The sequence below is a fragment of the Carcharodon carcharias genome, chromosome 20 (genome assembly GCF_017639515.1).
Source record: "Carcharodon carcharias isolate sCarCar2 chromosome 20, sCarCar2.pri, whole genome shotgun sequence".
Taxonomy (NCBI): Eukaryota; Metazoa; Chordata; class Chondrichthyes; order Lamniformes; family Lamnidae; genus Carcharodon; species Carcharodon carcharias.
The window spans coordinates 106,281,752-106,301,214 of record NC_054486.1 but is presented as its reverse complement, the minus strand read 5'-3'; the positions used below and the strand labels follow the sequence as shown (position 1 = coordinate 106,301,214).

The 19,463-nt window shown below is 43.1% G+C and overlaps 2 protein-coding genes across 10 annotated transcripts in view; one reads left to right on the top strand and one right to left on the bottom strand.

The window, feature by feature from the left end:
• The window catches only part of dglucy (D-glutamate cyclase), a 69,785-nt gene extending 53,034 nt beyond the window's left edge, over window positions 1-16,751 (bottom strand). Inside the window, exons 1-3 of one of the 7 annotated variants that reach the window (XM_041215261.1) lie at window positions 16,722-16,751; window positions 15,043-15,136; window positions 12,669-12,750 (exon numbers count right to left, since the gene is read on the bottom strand). The gene's annotated coding sequence lies outside the window, so the exon portion shown is untranslated. Of the gene's footprint in view, window positions 1-12,614; window positions 12,634-12,668; window positions 12,751-15,042; window positions 15,222-16,710 lie in introns of those variants that run through there. The other 6 variants (XM_041215260.1, XM_041215259.1, XM_041215258.1 and 3 more) reach the window with 6 other exon arrangements.
• Window positions 16,752-16,972: 221 nt separating this feature from the next.
• The window catches only part of LOC121292658 (ribosomal protein S6 kinase alpha-5), a 220,891-nt gene continuing 218,400 nt past the window's right edge, over window positions 16,973-19,463 (top strand). For 2 of the 3 annotated variants that reach the window (XM_041214911.1, XM_041214909.1), the window contains exon 1: window positions 16,973-17,179. In XM_041214911.1, coding sequence (XP_041070845.1) covers window positions 17,122-17,179 — 58 coding nt within the window. In that variant the 5' untranslated portion in view covers window positions 16,973-17,121. Of the gene's footprint in view, window positions 17,180-18,097; window positions 18,150-19,463 lie in introns of those variants that run through there. The other variant, XM_041214910.1, reaches the window with a different exon arrangement.

Here is a 19,463-nt window from a genome sequence, read left to right as displayed (position 1 = left end):
CTATACAACTGACCCCCCTAATCACTCACACTGACCGCCCAGCCACCCCCTCAACCCCCCAACTCCCCTCTTGACCCTCCAATTAACCTCTGACCCGACCACATTCCTGACCCGATCTGACTAGCCCCCACCACCAGATTACTCCATCCGGCCTTTCTCCCGCTCCCAACCACACTAATCCCTGAGCACCCAACAACCACTCCTGACCCAGCCCAACTACCCCACCACGCCAACCCCCTCGATCACACCTGACTACTCCCACCACCCGTCATCCCTCCGCCCTGTCAACCAGACCTGATTAGTCCCCACATCCAACTGCCCCACCATCCTGACCTGACTAGCCACTGACCTAACAAGCCCTCCCAACCTGACCCACCAACCCATCTACTCACTTGCTTCACCCACCTCCCCAATCACTCATTCACTAACACACATCACCCTTCTCTGCTCTAAGGAAAACAACCCTAGCCTATCCAGTCTCTCTTCATAGCTGAAATGCTCCAGTCTAGGCAACATCCTGGTGAATCTCCTCTGCACCCTTTCCAGTGCAATCACATCCTTCTTAGTGTGGCAGCCAGGACTGTACACAGTACTCCAGCTGTGGCCTAACTAGCTTACAGCTCCAACATAACCTCCCTGCTCTTATATTTTATGCTTCGGCTAATAAAGGCAAGTATCCCATGTACCTTCTTAACCACCTTATCTAGCTGTGTTGCTGCCTTCAGAGATCTATGGATATGTACACCAAGGTCCCTCTGATCCTCTGTACTTCCTAGAGTCCTACCATTCATTGTGTACTCCCTTGCCATGTTAGTCCTCCCAAAATGCATCGCCTCACACTTCTCAGGATTACATTCCATTTGCCACTGCTCTGCCTATCTTACCAGCCCATCTATATCATCCTGTAATCTAAGGCTTTCCTCCTCACTATTTACAACACCACCAATTTTTGTGTCATCTGTGAACTTACTGATCATACTTCCTATATTCATGTCTTAAATCATTAATGTACACTACAAACAGCAAAGCTCCCAGCACCAATCCCTGTGGTACACCACTCATCACAGGCTTACAATCGCAAAAACAACCTTCGACCATCACTCTCTGCTCCTGCCACTAAGCCAATGTTGGGTCCAATTTGCCAAATTGCCCTGGATCCCTTGGGCTCTTAGCTTCTTGAACATTCTCCCATGCAGGGCCTTGTCAAAAGCCTTACTGAAATCCATGTCGACCACATCAACTACACTACTCTCATCTACACAACTAGTCACATCCTCAAAAAATTCAATCAAATTTATTAGACATGATTTCCCCCTGACAAAGGCATGCTGACTATCCCTGATTAATACCTGCCTTTCCAAATGGACTTCAATCCTGTCCCTCAGAAATTTTTTCCAATAGTTTCCCTAACACTGATGTTAGACTCACTGGCCTGTAATTACCTGGTTTATCCCTACTACCCATCTTGAATGCACCACATTCGCTGTCCTCCAATCCTCTGGCACCTCTCCTGTGGCCAGAGAGGATTTGAAAAGTGCCAGAAGACCCTGCAATCTCTTCCCTTGCCTCACATAGCAGCCTGAGATACATCTCTAGAGATTTATCCACTTTTAAGCCTGCTAAAACTGCTAATACCTCCTCCCTTTCAATGCTAATTTGTCCAAATATATCACAGTCCCCCTCCCTGATTTCTACACCTACATTGTCCTTCTCCATAATGAACAGATGAAAAGTCCTTCTCCATAATGAACAGATGAAAAGTAATCATTTAAAACCTCATCTACGCCCTCCAGTTCCACGGACAGATTGCCACTTTGGTCCCTAACGGGCCCTACTCTTTCCCTGGTTATCCTCTTTCCTTTTAATATATTTATAAAATGCCTTGGAAGTTTCCTTTATCTTGCCCAATGCTTATACATGCCCCCTCTTCGCTCTCCTAATTACTTTGTTTTAAGTACCCCCTACACTTTCTATACTCCGCTAGGGCTTCCACTGTTTTCAGCCCTCCGTAGTGTGAACAGAATCAAGAGAACCGAAGCTGAGTCTCATAGACAAAGATGAGCTCACACTCTTGCTCATACTGACATACTTAAATGTATAGACAACTCTTCTACGCACACTGACACACACAGACACACTAAGGATGAAATTTAACGCTCTCCCCCATAGCAAGAGTGGTGGGTGGAGAGCCCATCGCCTTTCCACCTCCACCCTGATTAAGTCCTTGGTGGGAAGGCCCATGGTCAGCCTTCCTGCCCTGTCACAAATTGAGGTCCTTTAGTGGGCAATTGAGTTCTGAAGAAGTCATATTTGACTTGAAACATAAATTCTGTTTTTCTCTCTCCACAGATGCTGCCAGACCAGCTGAGTATTTCCAGTACTCTGTTTTTATTTGAGATTTCCAGCTTCTGCAGTATTTTGCTTATATTTCATTGCCCAGTTAAATGCCTGAGTGGCTCTCACCATCTCTTCATCTGGCAGGTGAGATGCCCATCTCCTCCATTAAATCCCATCCTAATCAATACTGACACACATACACACGCACTTAAATGTACAGATGCATTGTTTTAAACACAGACACACACACACTCGTATACAAATGCACATTTTACACATGAACAACAGAGAAAGACCAACACAACTCCAAGGCAAAGCTGCCCTGTACCCCATTTCTCAGGGCGGGAGTCATTCTCCCTCCAGAGTGAGGGGTGGGAAACTGGCAGAATACCTCAGAACTTCAGAGGCTTCTGTTTTTCTGGGCTGTGACAGAGAGATGTGTAAACTCTGATTGAAGAAATCAGTTGTCATTAATCCTTAATCCCTGGAAATTACGCTGTAATTAATCCCGCCTATCTGCTAGATTAACCGGTTTAAAGTAACCCAATTCTTACAGAATCACAGAATTGCAATGGTTCAGAAGGAAGCCATTCAGCCCATCATGTCTGTACCAGCTCTCTAAATGAGTGTTATGACTTACTCGTAATGTTTTTGCAGAAGAATATTACATTTCCTTTTCATTAATATTCATCCTCAGGGTATGAGTGTCACTGGCAAGGGCTGCATTTATTACCCATCCACTAGCTATCCTTCAGCGTAATTTTTAGGCTTGAAATCTTTTTGTACTTTAGCTAGTCTCATTCTGTCTCCACGCAAGTTTTAAATCAGCCTACAGGGGCTGCTCACAAACCGTTCAATGCAAGAAAGCTCTATCTTAACAGTCAACTCATGATGCTTTGGTAGCCGCAGGGATTTCCTATTTCTGGCCAGTTGTTTATTTTTGTTTGTACAACAGTTGGTTGAGTCATTGCAGAACATCCTGTAAGCTAACCACCTTTTTAATGTGGAAAATATCTTGTTTTCTACCAAAGTCTGTTTTAGTTCCTTTTTTATCATAAGTAAATTAATTGTGTTTTTCCTCCCATCGTTAGATGCTTGAAAAGTAATCATAGCATCTTTCTATCTCATATAAATTAGACTTGGAAACAACTTCAATTAGCAAGTTCTAGATTTAAATTTTTTGAGAAATCTAATTGAAGATCCAAATTCTGCAGTGTTTGAAAACAGCAAGTTGAAAGTAATGCAAAAGATGATCTTTTATGCCAAATGTGGAAGAAGTAAAGATTGACGGTAGATTAGATAGATAAGAATGGAACCACGCGAGAGCAGTCGCACCAGTTGGATGACAGTGGGGAGATGCTGGAGAAGAATCATGTAGTCAATCGTGTCAAAGGCTGCAAATAGGTCAGAAGCTCAAGATGGGATAGTTTACCCTTATCACAGTCATATACTATGTCATTACCCAACAAAAAATCTATATCTAAGTCTTGAAAGTTTCACTTTCCCCCCACAATCAAGGTCTTTTGGAGGAGAGTTAGTTGTGGTAAAGCAATCCTTTAATTAGTTCTAAAAACCATCTGTAAGAAAAAACTTTCTTCTCATTTCTAATTTATTTGTGAATGTATTTGTGTAAAGTGTGTGTGTATGTGAGAGTGTGTGCAACAGGGGATGCAAGTGTGTGCATCTGTATGTGGGTGCAAGTGTGTGTATGTGTTTGTATGTATGTGTGCGTGCGTGTGGTTTGTGTGTGTATTTGTGTACGAGTGGGTGTGTTTGCGTATGTGTATGTGTCTGTGAGTGTGTATGAATGAATGAGTTTTAAAAGGAGCCAATTTAACCAGGCTTTCTTGAGTTAAAGAAAGAGTGACTTTATTAGTTACTAAAACGCGAGAAAAAAAAACGCAACACACATGCACACAGATTCGAAATGAAAAGTGAATCCAGAAATAAAAGTTAAAAAGATATACGAATCAGTCTTCCGCTTGTCCATGAGGGGTAGATGATGAAACGTTGCAGCTGTTAAGTTGGATGATTCAGGTAGTGCTAACTTTGGACAGTTGAGCAGTTAGTTTCAAGAATTTTGGTTCTGCAGGTTAGCTGAAAGGAGTTGTCCTGTTTCCTTTTCAACTGTGGCTTTGCTATCTTGTGACTTGCTTCTAGCAATCAGAGAGAGATATTTTAATCTGCAAGTGCAAGGATGCCTAGTTGTATGTTCTTCAGCATTGAACTTCACAGCACACACTCACACACCAGGCCTGGAACACCAAAACTAGTACACAGAGACCAGGGTTACAGTCTGCGTTTAGCCCCTTTTCTTGTGTATTCCAGGATAGGAGAATCAAACATGTCTTTCACCCAGATCTGCTTTCTTTTCAACTCACATCATATCCACAGTCTGGGATAAAACTCACAGGATACTGTTTCTGCTGATATGGGAATCAGCCTTCATTATCTCTGAAACCACAGATTACAGTTCTGTCTCTGCATTACATATTTTCCTAAGAAATGTCTCTGTCTGAAGTAGGCCTTGCCAACTTTTTAGGTGCGACATTCCATTCTCTGGACTAGTTGGTCAAGTATGATCCACATAGGAATTTTCCAGCAAGTGGTTACTTTACAGTGTCAGCCAGCTTTTGCTTGTATGTCCTTTTTTTAAAAAACACACGTTTTACTCAAAAGTTCAATTTGGCTGTAAGTAATTCAGGGCTATGATCCATGGTCATTGCAGTATACGTGTGAGTGTTTGTGTGTGTGAGTGGGTGTGACGTGTGTGTATATATGAGTGAGTGTGTGTGTGTGTCTAAGTGCGGATGAGTGTCTGATTATGTGTGTGTGAGTGAATGCAAATGTTGTGTGTGTATTAGTGAGAGTATGTGCAAGCGATTTAGATTCTAGGAAAGAATAAGTTAGCATAGACACATGCTTACGTATGCAAACTCACACACATGTTCTACATACACACACATACAATATCAAAATCAGATACGTTATGCACAGATACACAAACAATATCACAATCACACACTTTCACAAACAAATTAGAAATTAGAAGAAAGTACTTTTTCACACAGTAATTCTCCTTCAAAAGGCTATAGATGTGGGGATAAAGTGAAACTTTCAAGACTTAGATATAGATTTTTTTTGTTGGGTAATGACATCATATGTGACTGTGACAAAGGTAACCTATCCCTTCTTGAGCTTCTTAACCTGTCTGCAGCCTTTGACCTGATTGCCCACACATTCCTCCTCCAAACTTCTCTCCACTATCATCCAGCTGGGTGTGACTGCTCTCGCCTGGCTCCATTCTTACCTATCTAATCGTAGTCAGAGTATCACTTACAATGCCTTCTCTTTCTACTATTGCACTGTTACCTCTGGTATCTCCCAAGGATTTACCCTTGGTCACCTATTTCTCATCTATATGTTAACATTCAAATGCACAGTGTTAATTTTCACATGTAAGTGGATGACACCCAAATCTAACTCATCACCATCTCTCTCGACTCCTCCACTGTTGCTAAATTGTCAGTCTGCTTATCTGACATCTAGTACCGAATGAGCAGAAATTTCCTACAATTAAATATTGGGAAGACCTAAGCCATTGTTATAGTAATCACTCCAAAGTCTGTTCCCTAGTTACATGCCTTTCTCTGGATATTGACTAAGACTAAACCAGACTGTTCACAACCTTGGTGCCTTATTGAAATGTGTTCTGACCATATATCTGTACCATTATTAAGACTCCACCTCCATAATATTGCCTGTCTTCGCCCCTGCCTCTGCTCATCTGCTGCTGAAGCCCTCATTCATGTGTTTCCTCTAGACGGGACTATTCCAATTATTACCCCCTGTAAACTTCAGGTCATCCAAATTCTGCTGCCTGTGTCCTTACTCAGCAAATCCCATTCAACTATCACTACTGTGCTTGCAGACCTACATCAGCTCCCAGTCAAGTAATGCTTTGATTTTAAAATTCTCATCCTTGTTGGCAAATCCTATGGTTTCATCCTTTTTTTTCTGTAATCTCCTCCAGCCTCACATTCTCTAAGATATCATTGCTCATCTAATTCTGCCCTCTTGAGGATCCCCGATTTTAATTACACAAGGACCACAGTGGTTCAAGAGGGTAGCTCACCACCATCTTTTCAAGGACAATTAGGGTTGTGCAATAAATGCACCAAGGCTTGCCAGCAATCCCCACATACTATGAATGAATACATTTTTAAAAAATTGTTCTAGTATTGGCAGCCACACTTTCAGCTGCCTAGACCCTAAGCTCTGGAATTCCCTGTCTAAACCTCTCCGACATTACCGCTCTTCCTTCCTTTAAAACCCACCTCTCTGATCAAGCTGTTGGCTATCTCATATGGCTCAGTGTTTAATTTTGCTTTAAAACACTCCTGTGAAGCACCTTGGGATGTTTGTTATGTTAAAGACTCTACATAAATAAAAGTTGTTGCTGTAGGGGATATGGAGGGAAGGCAGATGAATGAAGTACAGATCAGAACTATCTAACTGAATGGCAGAATCAGTGTGAGGGATTGCATGACTACTGTTTTTAAGGCTATTGAGGCAAATAAGTTGATTTTTACTTTCAATGGCGGCAAAAAATGGCCCCACTGTAGGACTTGAGCACATAATCTAGGCTGACAATACAGTGCAGTACTGAGGGAGTGCTGCAATGTTAAAGGTGCAATTGCTCAGATGAGATATTAAATTGAGAACCCCCTCTGCCCAACTCAGATGGATATTAACTATTAAATCAATTAAGTGAGCTGCTTTGTCCTGAATGGTGTCGAGCCTCTTGAGTGCTGTTGCTGTTGGAGTTGCACTCATCCATACAAATAGAGGGTATTCAATCACACTCCTGACTTGAGCCTTGTAGATGGACAGGCTTTGGGGAGTCAGGGGGTGAGTTACTCGCTGCAGGATTCCAGTTTGCTCACAGTAAGGTCCCGCAAACAGCAATGTGATAATAACGAGATAATCCTTTTCTGCAATGTTGGTTGAGGAATAAATATTGACCAGGACTCCTCTGCTCTCCTTCGAATAGTGTTATTGGATCTTTTGCATCCAACTGACAGGACAGACAGCGGCTGCTTTACATAAGAAAATAGGAGCTGGTGTGGGCAAGACAGCCCTTCGAGCTTGCCCTGCCATTCAATAAGATCATGGCTGATCTTCAGCTGCATCTTCACTTTCCTAATAATAATATAAAAACAAAAAAACTGCAGATGCTGGAAATCCAAAACAAAAACAGAATTACCTGGAAAAACTCAGCAGGTCTGGCAGCATCGGCGGAGAAGAAAAGAGTTGACGTTTCGAGTCCTCATGACCCTTCGACAGAACTTGAGTTCGAGTCCAAGAAAGAGTTGAAATATAAGCTTATATTTCAACTCTTTCTTGGACTCGAACTCAAGTTCTGTCGAAGGGTCATGAGGACTCGAAACGTCAACTCTTTTCTTCTCCGCCGATGCTGCCAGACCTGCTGAGTTTTTCCAGGTAATTCTGTTTTTGTCTTCACTTTCCTGCCTGCTCTTTGTATCTTTTCATTCCCCAAGAGACCAAAATTCTGTCCACCTCAGCCATAAATAAATTCAACGATGGAGAATCCATAACCATTTGGGGTAGCGAATTCCAAAGATTCACAGCCCTTTGTGTGAAGAAATCTTTCCTTATCTCAGTGCTAAAGATTAGCCCCTTATCCTGAGACTGTGCCCCTGTGTTTTACATTCCCCAGCCAGGGGAACAACTCACAGTGTCTACCCTGTCAAGCTTTTCAGAATCTTAAATGTTTCAATGAGATCACCTCTCCTCCTTCTAAACGCCAGAGATTATAAACCCAATTTATTCAGCCTCTCATCATAGGACAACCCTCTCATCCCAGGGATCATCTAGTGAACCTTTTCTGTAACATAAACAGAAAATGCTGGAAAAACTCAGCAGGTCTAGCAGCATTTGTGGAGCAAGAAACAGAGTTAATGTTTCAGTGCTCTGAAGAAGGGTCATATGGACTCAAAACGTTAACTCTGTTTCTCTTTCCACAGATGCTGCTACACCTGACGAGTTTTCCCAGCATTTTCTGTTTTTGTTTCAGATTTCCAGCATCCGCAATATTGTGCTTTTAGCTTGAACCTTTTCTGTACTGCCTCCAATGTACGCTAAGTATATCCTTCCTTAAATATGTAAGACTAAACCTTCACACAGTACTCCAGGTGTGGTCTCACCAAAGCTCTGAACAACAAGACTTCTTTACTCCTGTACTCAAATCCCATTAACATCTCTTATGGCATACAGTACCTCCAATAGTGAAGCACCCCCCTAGTATTTTACTGGGAGTCAACCTGGATTTCGTACTAATGTCTCTGGAGTGGGACTTGAACCCACAACCCACAAAGGTGAAAGTGCTACTCACTGAGCCACAGCTGACACCTTATGAAAGAAGACCTCCATTTTGGTCAATCAAGCAATGTTATTGATAAGCCAAGGCCATCAGCTGATCTGCCCTCCCCAGAGGATGGAGTCTTAACAGTGGCAAGTGCATAGAAATCTACCAAGGAAATACTGAATGAAATCAAACTAAGTAAGAGTGGAAGCTCCTACAATGATATGCAAGAAATGACTCAGAAGTAACTTCAGCCCTACTTTTTTGTGCCTGTGTGGTTAAGAGGACCTAAAACCACAAATGTGAATCAGAACAAAAAGCTTTCATCTTATAAGTCACTGTAGTATTTTTACTTGATCACTTCAAGACACTCAAAGGGCTGATATATAAAACAATATTTTATATTTAAGGTGCCTAAGTTAAAACCAGGCCCATATAGTGCAGGACACCACCAAGATTGAAAATACTCAGAGTGAAGGTGGAATAAATTAAGAGATAGTGGTTATGTGAGGTCTAATAAGTGTGTTGCTGTCTGAGTTGGGCAGGACCAAAAAAAAATTGGCAGGGAAGACAACCTTTTAAGTGAAGGGACACAGATCAGGAACTCATAGGTGCATCCCCCATGATTTTCCATCCATTAAAATTAATAAACATTCCTGACAGAGCAGGCAGTTCATAATCTTCACAAGTGAAACTGACCTGGATAACACATGGGCTTATGTTCGTGGTTCACCAGAGGCCTTCTTTGTTTCTTCTTATCTATTGCTGAATGAACTGGTCACAAGAACCAAACTCATACGAGGAAGAACATTTTTACACAGTGAACAGTTTTGTTATGGAATGCACTCCTTGATAGGGCAGTAGACACAGATTCAACAGTAACTTCCAAAAGGGAATTGGATAAATACTTGAAGGGGAAAAAATTGCAGGGATATGGGAAAGTAGCAGAGCAGTGGGATTAAATGAACAGCTCTACTAAAAGCAGGCATAGGCACAATGGGCCAAATGGCCTCCTTCTGCACTGCATTATTCTGTACAGTGCATACTACTTGAATAGGTCCTTGGCAGCCTGTGGAATCAGCATTCAATGAGTTAAAACAGCTTTGTGCTAGCATGGGATTGCAGACTATACAATTTGCTCGTGAGTTTAAGGTAAATGTATCTCCACAAGTAAGGAGGGTGATGGAATCTGAGAGATTCATTCAGTCTTGTCTGCGATGGTCTGAAACATGTTATCTTGGTCACTTCTGCCTATGGTAATAATACGGTTGGAAGAGTTTAATAAAACAATGTAACCATGGTAGTTTGACAACTGGAAGATATTGAGTAGAGCTAAGTTTAATTGTTTACCAATTGTATTGAATTGTAAGAAGGTGGGCATTAACTGCAGATTTACTTATGCCCCTAGAAATAGATGCAGTCTGAAACTGTGGTTGTTGGGATTGAAGGTGTAAGCTTGTCATGTGTAATTCCGTAAATAAATGCTTATAAAAATGTGAAAGGGTTGGATCCAGTACTATCCTTCATGAGCTGTCTTTCTGCATTATAATACATTTTGCTGGTCTATATTGACATTCTATTGCCACCTGTTGTATATCTTGATATACAATGATTTATGGGTATTATGCATGTAATGTAGTGATCAAAACAAAAATTGGTATAAGCGATGTGAGTGAATCATTATATAACAGACCTTATGCAAGAATTGTGAAGCATACTGTCTCAATAAAGACCTAATCCTGCATGGTTACTAGGTACATTGTGCTGGGTATGTTTGTGTACTCTGGTATTTAACGTGAAAAGACGAATTTGAACAAGAAAGTGGTTCAGCATGTTGCAAACTTTGCCATTGATCACAACCTTCCATTGCATGGAGCTGTTGAGAAAACTTTATACTTGGGGGTGACAGCTAACGGAGTGGGCCCACATGCAAAAAGAAACTCATAATCTGGGGCTCAATGTCTACAATCGGGTTACAGAGTGTGGCTAGCAGGATTGAGCTCTTTTAACATCTTAGCTTTTGTTTGTTCAGTCACTGTCAGTTTATCCTCAGCTCTCTTCATCTCCCTTAAGTTTCTGCAACTTTCCAAAGGAACCTCAAACCTGAGATTCAAGACAACTAAAAAAAGAAAGGTATCACATGTTTCATGACCTTTGCAGATTTGGGCCCAAGTCTTACTCATAGATTCTAAAATCACTTTTAGGTATTTGATGATTTTTGAGGTACTGGTGGCCTGGACCCCTGCAAGTTAGGGATGCATATCCAAGAAATGGTTGAATGTCAATTCTAAATTAATACAATAAGGATACTAAGTTGTCTCTGTGTCATGGAATTGCAGGAGAAACACCAATTGCCCCCTTTTTACAGGAATACAACAAATAGAGAACAAAATTGCAATAAGTAAAGCAAACTTATCCAACAAATAATACTATTGCTCAATTCCATGACACACTCAGCCCCTCTGGTGTCAAGGAAAGCCTCAAGTTGGCACACATGGAAGGGAACAGGGAAGCAGAGCAACACCCCCCTCTCAGCCATTCCTTCCCCCACCATGGGCTGTCTAGTAATGGGTGAGTGGCTCCATCTTGCAATCTTTTGATCTCTTTTGACTATGGCTTCTGCTGGCCATTTTAAAGAAACTCACTTACAAGGAATGATCCCGGTTGTCAGCTAGGAAAAGGTTGAACTATTTGTCGCTCAAAAGGCCTCTGGGTCATAAACAGTTATATATTCTGGAAAAGCCAGTCCATCTTATTGCACTTCTTCCACTGGAGTTTAGACATCCATGTTTTCCTTCCAGGTCTGAATTTTAAACACAGGCAATGTCTAGTCTCTGTAATCATGGGAGTAGAGAGAGGCCGCAGGGGATGGCAAACTTAAGGTAAAGGTTGTGAATATGTGTAGACTTTATGTGCCACTGGATTAATTTCTGCAACTCCCTTTCCACCTGCACCTGTGGGAGCACCTTTGCCACATTGACTGCTGCAGCTCAAGAAGGTGGCTCACCTTCTTAAAGAACAGCTATGGAAGGGTAATAAATATCGGCTTTAACAGCGTCTCCGACATCCAAAAAAAGGGAAAGAAATGAGAAAAATTACATTACTGAAAATTTTGCATTGTTCTGTTATTGTACCTTTTTGTTACCATGATCTTTTTTAAAATTTTGTTTTAAACAAGCTTGATTACAATGCCACCACTGCCTAAATCATTGCCAGGCCCTTAGCAGACTTTAAAGGTCTAATGACTTTAAGTAATGTTGCCATGTCCAAGGTTAGTCATTCATTCATTCATTCATTCATTAGTAACACTTTACCTTGGAAATGCTGCCTATTTTAATGAAAAAGTATTGATCTTGAATGTCACAGTTGACATGGTTACAAGAGTACAACATGAAAGGGTTTTGTCTACAAAAGAAATGATGAATTTTTACAGTGCGTGAAATTTTCTCCCACCTGTCCAACTTAAGAGCTACAGAAATACTGGTAAAATAAAGTAAACATCAAAGTTATTGCAGATGTGTGTTAAGAAACCCCTCCATGGAAATTCATCCGCATATAACATAGGAATGTATGCATGTGTGTACGTGTGTGTATAATTTATATTATAGATATGAGTCGATAGAAAGGAGTGTTCTTTAGAAGTGCATCATCTTCATGACAAAAATACTCGTTAAAAATTTTCTTTCTGCTCTCTTTCAAATTTGTTTTCTTGTTTGGCCAGCCAGGTATCGCCCATACAAAAACTCATTAACACATTTCTAAGTCTCTTATTCAGGCGACAGAGAAACCTTCAACCATTTGCAGGGTTAGTGTCTGTTCAATATGTATTACACACTCTCCCTCCACATCCCATTTAACAAGATTCAAATGTAGGGCAGACTTAAAGACTCACACGTATGTGGAGGAGTAGAGCTTGGGTTTAACCATTGAAATCTAGGCAGCTTACCCCAGCAGATCAGTGGCAAGCTTATTGCTGCTTATCCAACGACCGCCATCCAGCCAATGAATTCTTGAGGCATCATGGTTATCTGGCACAGTATGAGAAAAAAAAGGCAGACTTGTAGTTCTGTAGTGCCTTTCATTATATCACAAAGCCAATGAAGCAATTTTCAAGCCATTGTAATGTTAGAAACACAGCTGCCAATTTGTGCAGAGAAAACTCCCACAAATAGCAATGTGATAATGACCTGTTGTTAAGTGATTTTGGTTGAGGGATAAATATTTATCAGGATACCAGGGAAAACTCCTCTGGTCTATGGAATAGTGTCAGGGGATATTTTACATCTACCTGAGAGAGCAGACAGGGCTTCAATTTAACATTTGAAAAATAGCACCTCCAATCGTGCAGCATCCCCTAGTGTAACACTGGAGTCTCAACCTATATTTGGCACTCCGCTCTCAGGAGTGGGACTTTAAACTCACAACTTTCTGACTGAAAGGTAAAAGTGCTAGCACTGAATCATGGCCAAGTTATTCTCCGGTGACAGTTTTACCACTCCAGCTTCCGTTAGTAAGCATAATCAATCATCAACAGTGGTCCAGAATTTTTCTCCCAGGTCAGGTGCACGCAGATAGGAGAATTCCTAGGTCCATAAACACAACCTTTGAAAATGGCCACCCAGACACCAATCTTTCAATCAGGGATGGGGGTGCGGGGGTGGGGTGGTTAAAAGTGCAGCAGGTGACCCAGGAGGGACTGAGGAGGATGTCAGGTGTGGAGGCAGGCTGGGCAAAAAACCTGCCTTGGAGCTCCAGCACTGTGTCCAAAATTTCAAAATAAAGGTTTAAACGTGAAACATTCCTCCAGCCTTCACCCTCCCACACATTCCCCATGCCCATCCATGCCACCTCAGGCCCCCACCCACCCCATAACCCCTCATACCCTCCATGCCAACCTACACCTATCCACCCACCCCCCCATAGCCATTTATAACCCCCATGGTAACCTATGCCCTTCCACCTATCCACTGAGGCCCTTTAAGCCCATATGCCAACTTATGCCCCTCCACCTACCTCACCATAGCCTTTTATGCCATCTATATCAACTGAGTGCCAACTCATGCCAATCCATCCTCCTCCACCCACCACCCCTCACCCAGTATCCACAGGAGAAGACCTCAGGACCCATTCAGAGATGAGATGAAATAAAGTTCTATAAAATAAAGTTCTGTGTCCATTGCAGGTTTCACTATACTGAAAAAAAAACCCATTCATAAAAACCCATTTACTACATTTACATTCCTTCAAATAAATAAAACCTATAGAACAAACATTTCATTCAAGTGCACAATTCTTATAAAGCCACATTGGACTTCACAGTCCCATACCAAAGAGCCTATAACTACCAGTAGCTGTCAATCAAACTGAAATGGCAGGCACCCTACTGTGATAATGGATGGTTGTGAAATTAGTTATGCAGCACTAATCCAGTAATATAAACCCTTATGTCAACAAACAGAGAGAAATGAAAAACAATCATTTTTTTTAGCTCCAGACATTTTTTTCAAAGATTTAAAAGGCTGACTTTTAAATGCCTTGACAGATCTCTTTGACAGGTGCTTCTCACTGCTTTAACAGTTGATTTTGATAAGTCTGTTGACAGTTCCAATGAGCTTGACAGTAATGAGTTCATGCACTTTTTAACGCACATTTATGCCTAAGTTTAACAATTCCAAAGGGCATCTGACCTCCCCAAAGGTATCACTGAACCAGATCCAAAGGGGTACCTCATCTTTCCAAATGAATCCACAAAGTTGAGACCTGCTCTCACCTGGTCTAATCTGCACACTTCAGGTTTCACACTCCTGACCTATAAAAACCACACTTCAATGGAGGCAGCTGGTAATTTAAATGGTCAGTTGCCTCCATAAATCTTGCGTGCCCAGCCCCCAGGAAAATGGGAAGTGTCATGTTCGGGGGCAAGACTTACGATTTTCAGCCACTTCTGCTGTTTTTACCACAATGGAGAGCCTCCCAGAAAATCTGAAATCTGGGCCAATGCCTTTGAACTTTGCAGGCTTGCTTACTTGGGTATCAATTATTGAGTCATATTCCCAAACACGTCATCAATTATTGAGTCATATTCCGAAACACGTCACCCTTAATCATCCTTACTTGTTGATATGTAGTTGATTCTGAAGGTTTTCAGTGAATTTTCATTTACAGCAAAGAAAATCAGGCCACAATCTCACAATAAATCAAACCCTCATTAGATTTTTCAGTTGGCAACAGATGACACAAATATGCAAAAACTAGGGACGTTAATAATGTTAAATTGCATAACAGAGCCTTGGCTTAATGTGTCACCCAAAAGGTCATACCTCTGACACTGCAGCATCCACTCAGCACTGCATTGGCACGTCAGGTTGGATTTTTGTTCTGAAGTCTCCAGACTGGAGTTTGAAACCAATAACCCTTTGATGCAGAGATAAAAGTGCTATCAGCTAAGCTGTGTATCTGGTTTCTTTAAGAGACTCAGAAGTGGTTATTCTGGGAAAATCTTGAGTTAAAGAAAGAATAGAAAAAACTTGCATTAAACAGCCCTTTCCACAACTGTAGGGCATTCCAAAGCACTTCACAACCAATGAACTGTAGTCACTGCTGTAATGTGGGAAACATAGCAGCCAATTTACACACAAACAGCAATGAGATAAACCAAATGCAGTCTGGGTGACTGCTTTGCGGAACACCTCTGGTCTGTCCGCAAGCATGAACCAGAGCTTCTGGTCGCTTGCCATTTCAACAAACCATCTTGCTCTCATGCCTGCTGCAACGTTCCAGTGAAGCCTCACACAAGCTGGAGGAACAGCGCCTCAGCTTCCGATTAGGTACTTCACAGCCTTCCGGACTTAACGTTGAGTTCAACAACTTCAGACCACAAGCTCTCTCCCCCATCCTCACCCCATTTTTTTTTTAATCCCTTTTTTCCCCATATTCATTTTTTATTTTATAACCCACTTATTTTTATTCATTTACCCATCCCCCCTTCTATTCTACTTTCTATCCTTTTTCCTCACCACCCATCCCCGACGGGGCCATCTGTGTTACTTGTTCCACGTTCTTCTTTCACACAGTGCCTCCCTTGTTCTGCTATTATCACAAGCTACTTCCCTAACTTCATGCCATTATCAGAATCTTTTTAAAGTACCACCATTAACACGCCCTTCAGTTCATGACATCTTTGGCCATCGCTCCTTGGCTCCCACCTATGGCTGGCCTTCTATCCTGCTCCACCTGCCTCACTCCCCTTCCCCCTACTCCTCCTTAAAATAGTATGAATTTAATCACATTTCCACTTCTCTTCAGCTCAGAAGGGTCGTACGGACCCGAAACGTTAATTCTGCTGCCACCTCCACAGATGCTGCTGGACCTGCTGAGTTTTTCCCCACCCCGGCATTTTCTGTTTTTGTTTCAGATTTCCAGCATCCCGCAGTTATTTATACCAGTGAGGTAATCTGTTCAGGGCCGGGATATGGCCCCTACTCTTTTTTTTAAAATGGGATCAAAGTCCTTGTGCCACGCAAGGGAGGCCATTGGGCCCATCGAGTCCATGCCGGCTCTCTGTAGTGCGGGATCTTTTACGTCCACCCTGAGGGAATGGCGGGCGGGGGGGGGGGGGGGGGGGGTGCTGCTCGGTTTTAATGTCTCGGCCGAAAGACAGTGCGGCTTTCCCACAAAGGCATCAAGCTTTCTTATCGGGAAGAGCGGGGGGTGGGGGGCTGCTGTGCCAAGCTTTCCCTGCACCGAAGGTCCTTTCAGTCCCCACACAACCCCGTGTCGTGTGGGGGAGGTTTGCCCATTCCCTCCTCGAAGTCGGTTGCACTCCCGCGTCCTCAGGGTGCAACGGACAATCTCGACTGACAGCCTCGTGGGGGTGGGGGGGGGGGGGGGGGGGGGGGGCCGGGAGGGGAGATACACACACACACACACACACAATCAGAGCGCGAGAGAGATGAACAGAAAACAAGGAGCAGCGCCGTAGTAACCACCTCAACCTAACCTGCTGGCCGGAACTGACGCCTCCCCCTTACCCGCCCACCCACGCCGGTGGTGGTGGTGGTGGTGGTGGGGGGGGAGGGGGAGAGAGTGTGTTTGACATCAGCATTACCCAATGGCGACCACGGGACGGGAGGACCCGCCCACTCAGCGTGGGGCTGACAGCCAATGGTGAGGCCAGGTGGGCGCGGCAGCCCCTGATCTGTCAAGTTAGGTTGACTGGGGAGGGGGGGTGTGGGTGAGAGTAGTAGTAACCGTCAATGGGAGGGGAGATTTCTGCCTTGTGAGGTTTTTTTAAATAGATGTTAACATTTAAAAAGGAACACCGCGGGATAGCGTCGCATTCAATCACTTATTTCTTAAGTAAAAAGGACTGGGAATTGTTGCTGTGTGAGATTTGAAATATGGAAGAAGGGTCTGGTGAAGGTGACATGTTTACAGTTGAACACGAGCTGAAGAACGGTAAGAACGCGTCCCCGACTCGGTGATCGCGTGTCCGCGGCCCCGGGGAAAGCGCGACCCCGGGAAGCGCGTCCCCCGTCCTCTGCGGGAGGGAGCGCGCGAGTCCGACCAAGAGAGCGGGTGCCGTGGCCTCCACGGGAAGCGCGTTCCTGTCGCCCCGCCCCCTCGAAGGGTTGGTGGAGGAGGGAGCGCGTTCCTGTGGACCCCCCCCCCCCCCCCCCCCTCCCCACAATCACCCCGTGAGCGCGATCCCGACCGGGGAAGCACCTGCCCGGTTGCGGGCGCCCGTGCTCCCCCTGGAGAGCGCGATCCCGCGGCGCCGGGAGCGCGAGCCTGACCCGGATGCGCAATCCCGTGGCCTCGGGAGCAGCCACTTTTAACGGCTTTTGACCCAGGGCAGCACATTTCCCGTCCCCAGCTGCAGCATCGCGAAGGGGGGGGGCTGATGAATTTTGAAACAAAAAATAAGGTGCATGACTGCAAATGCACCTCTGACAACCCTATTGCATTGAAAACAAAAACCCTTTCTCCTGCGTAGGACTCGAAAGTTTGCAGCTGAGAAAATAAAATGCATTATTTGAAATAAATGCAGCCTGGAATGCTTGAAAGGGGGAAAAAAATCAATCTTCACGGGTATTTTTTTTTGTAATTGGTGTGTGGGTCGTGTTTTACGTTTGGCCGCCGCTTTAAGGCTGAGACTGTGACCTGTATTAAATGTCATTGCTGTACTTTGCCAGATCTGCATGTTATTTTTGCTCCTTTTTTAAAAAAATAGGAGTTTGCAGCCGAGGGTTTGTTGTGCCAGTACTTCCACGGTTGATGTTTAGTTGCATTAAAAGTCGTGGGAACTGTCCTGCGCATAGAGAATTTTGCTAATGATTTTTTATTTGGGTAATCTTTCCGGGGGTGGAGAAGGGAATAACGCCGCAGTTGTTCTTACTGCTGGGATTAATAATGATGGACCCCAAAGGTATTTGTAGGTTTTTAAAGGCCTTCCCCTTCCCTCCCTCCCTCGTCATATTTTTGGTGGTTGTGTGGAGTTATTAACCGTGTTAGATTTACACTGCTAGTGCATGATTTCTGACAACTATTAAATACGTTTATTTTTAGTGGTAGGATGTCTGTTCAGGGTATGTGTCCAAACAGATTTGTATATGTTGCATGTCCAAGGATGCTGGATTTCCCTTTTTTAAAAACTTTATTATGAAACAACATCACATATTTTTCAGGTGAGCAAGGTATTTTTGTAGAAGCAGACGAACTTAATCTGCAGCTGTTGCAATAGAAAAATCTGGCTGGATAACCCTTGTGCATTTCCCCTTTTGCCGCAATTGAAGCTTGTTTCTTGTGGTTTGGGGGGGGGGGGGTGGCGGGGAGATTTTTGCATTTGCGAAGCTGTAAAATAAGTGGGAGGAGACGGGAGTTATACTGAATAGACAGTTATGTGCAGTAGTGGGAGCAGTTAACACCTCCAGTAATGCCATGGCATTGAAAAGACCTGGCGCGATTATCTAACACTTTGAACACAATAGTGTTATTTATTTCGGCAAAGAACATATTTCTACAGTGTATACATTTTTTAATAAGAAAAGGGGGGGAAAGCACCTTAGAGAAGTGTGTGTGTGTGAGAGAGACTCCATCCCAATTTCTTCCAGCGTCACATTTCATCGTAGTAATTCATCGAACTTTGCAATTTTTTTTGTATTGTGTTGAGAATAATGAGTTTGAAAGAAAAAGAAAGACCTGCATTTGCATAGCATTTTTCATGACCTTTGCGACATCCCAAAACACTTTACAGCCGATGAAATAATTTGGAAGTGTAGCAACTATTGTAGTTTAAGAAACAAGGCAACCATTTTTTTCACAATATGGTTTCACAATGACCACAATTAACCAACTAATCTGCCTTAGCGATATTGGATAAGTTATATGCCACGGCACTGACAGGATTCTAAGATAAAGGCAAAATACTGTCGGTGCAGGAAATCTGAAACAAAAACAAAAAATGCTGCAAAAACTCAGCCGGTCTGACAGCATCTGTGGAGAGAAAGACAGAGTTAATGTTTTTTTAACTGTTTTTCTCGCCACAGATGCTGTCAGACCTGCTGAACTTTTCCAGCATTTTTTTGTTTCTGTTGCACTGGCAAAACTCTCTTGCTGTTCAAAATAGTGTTAGGGGATTTGTTCCTGCAAGCAGAGAGGGCTCAGTTTAACGTTTCGTGCAAAAGATAGCATGTCTGATCATGTAGAACACTCTCTGTCCTGCAGTGAAATGTCAGCCTAG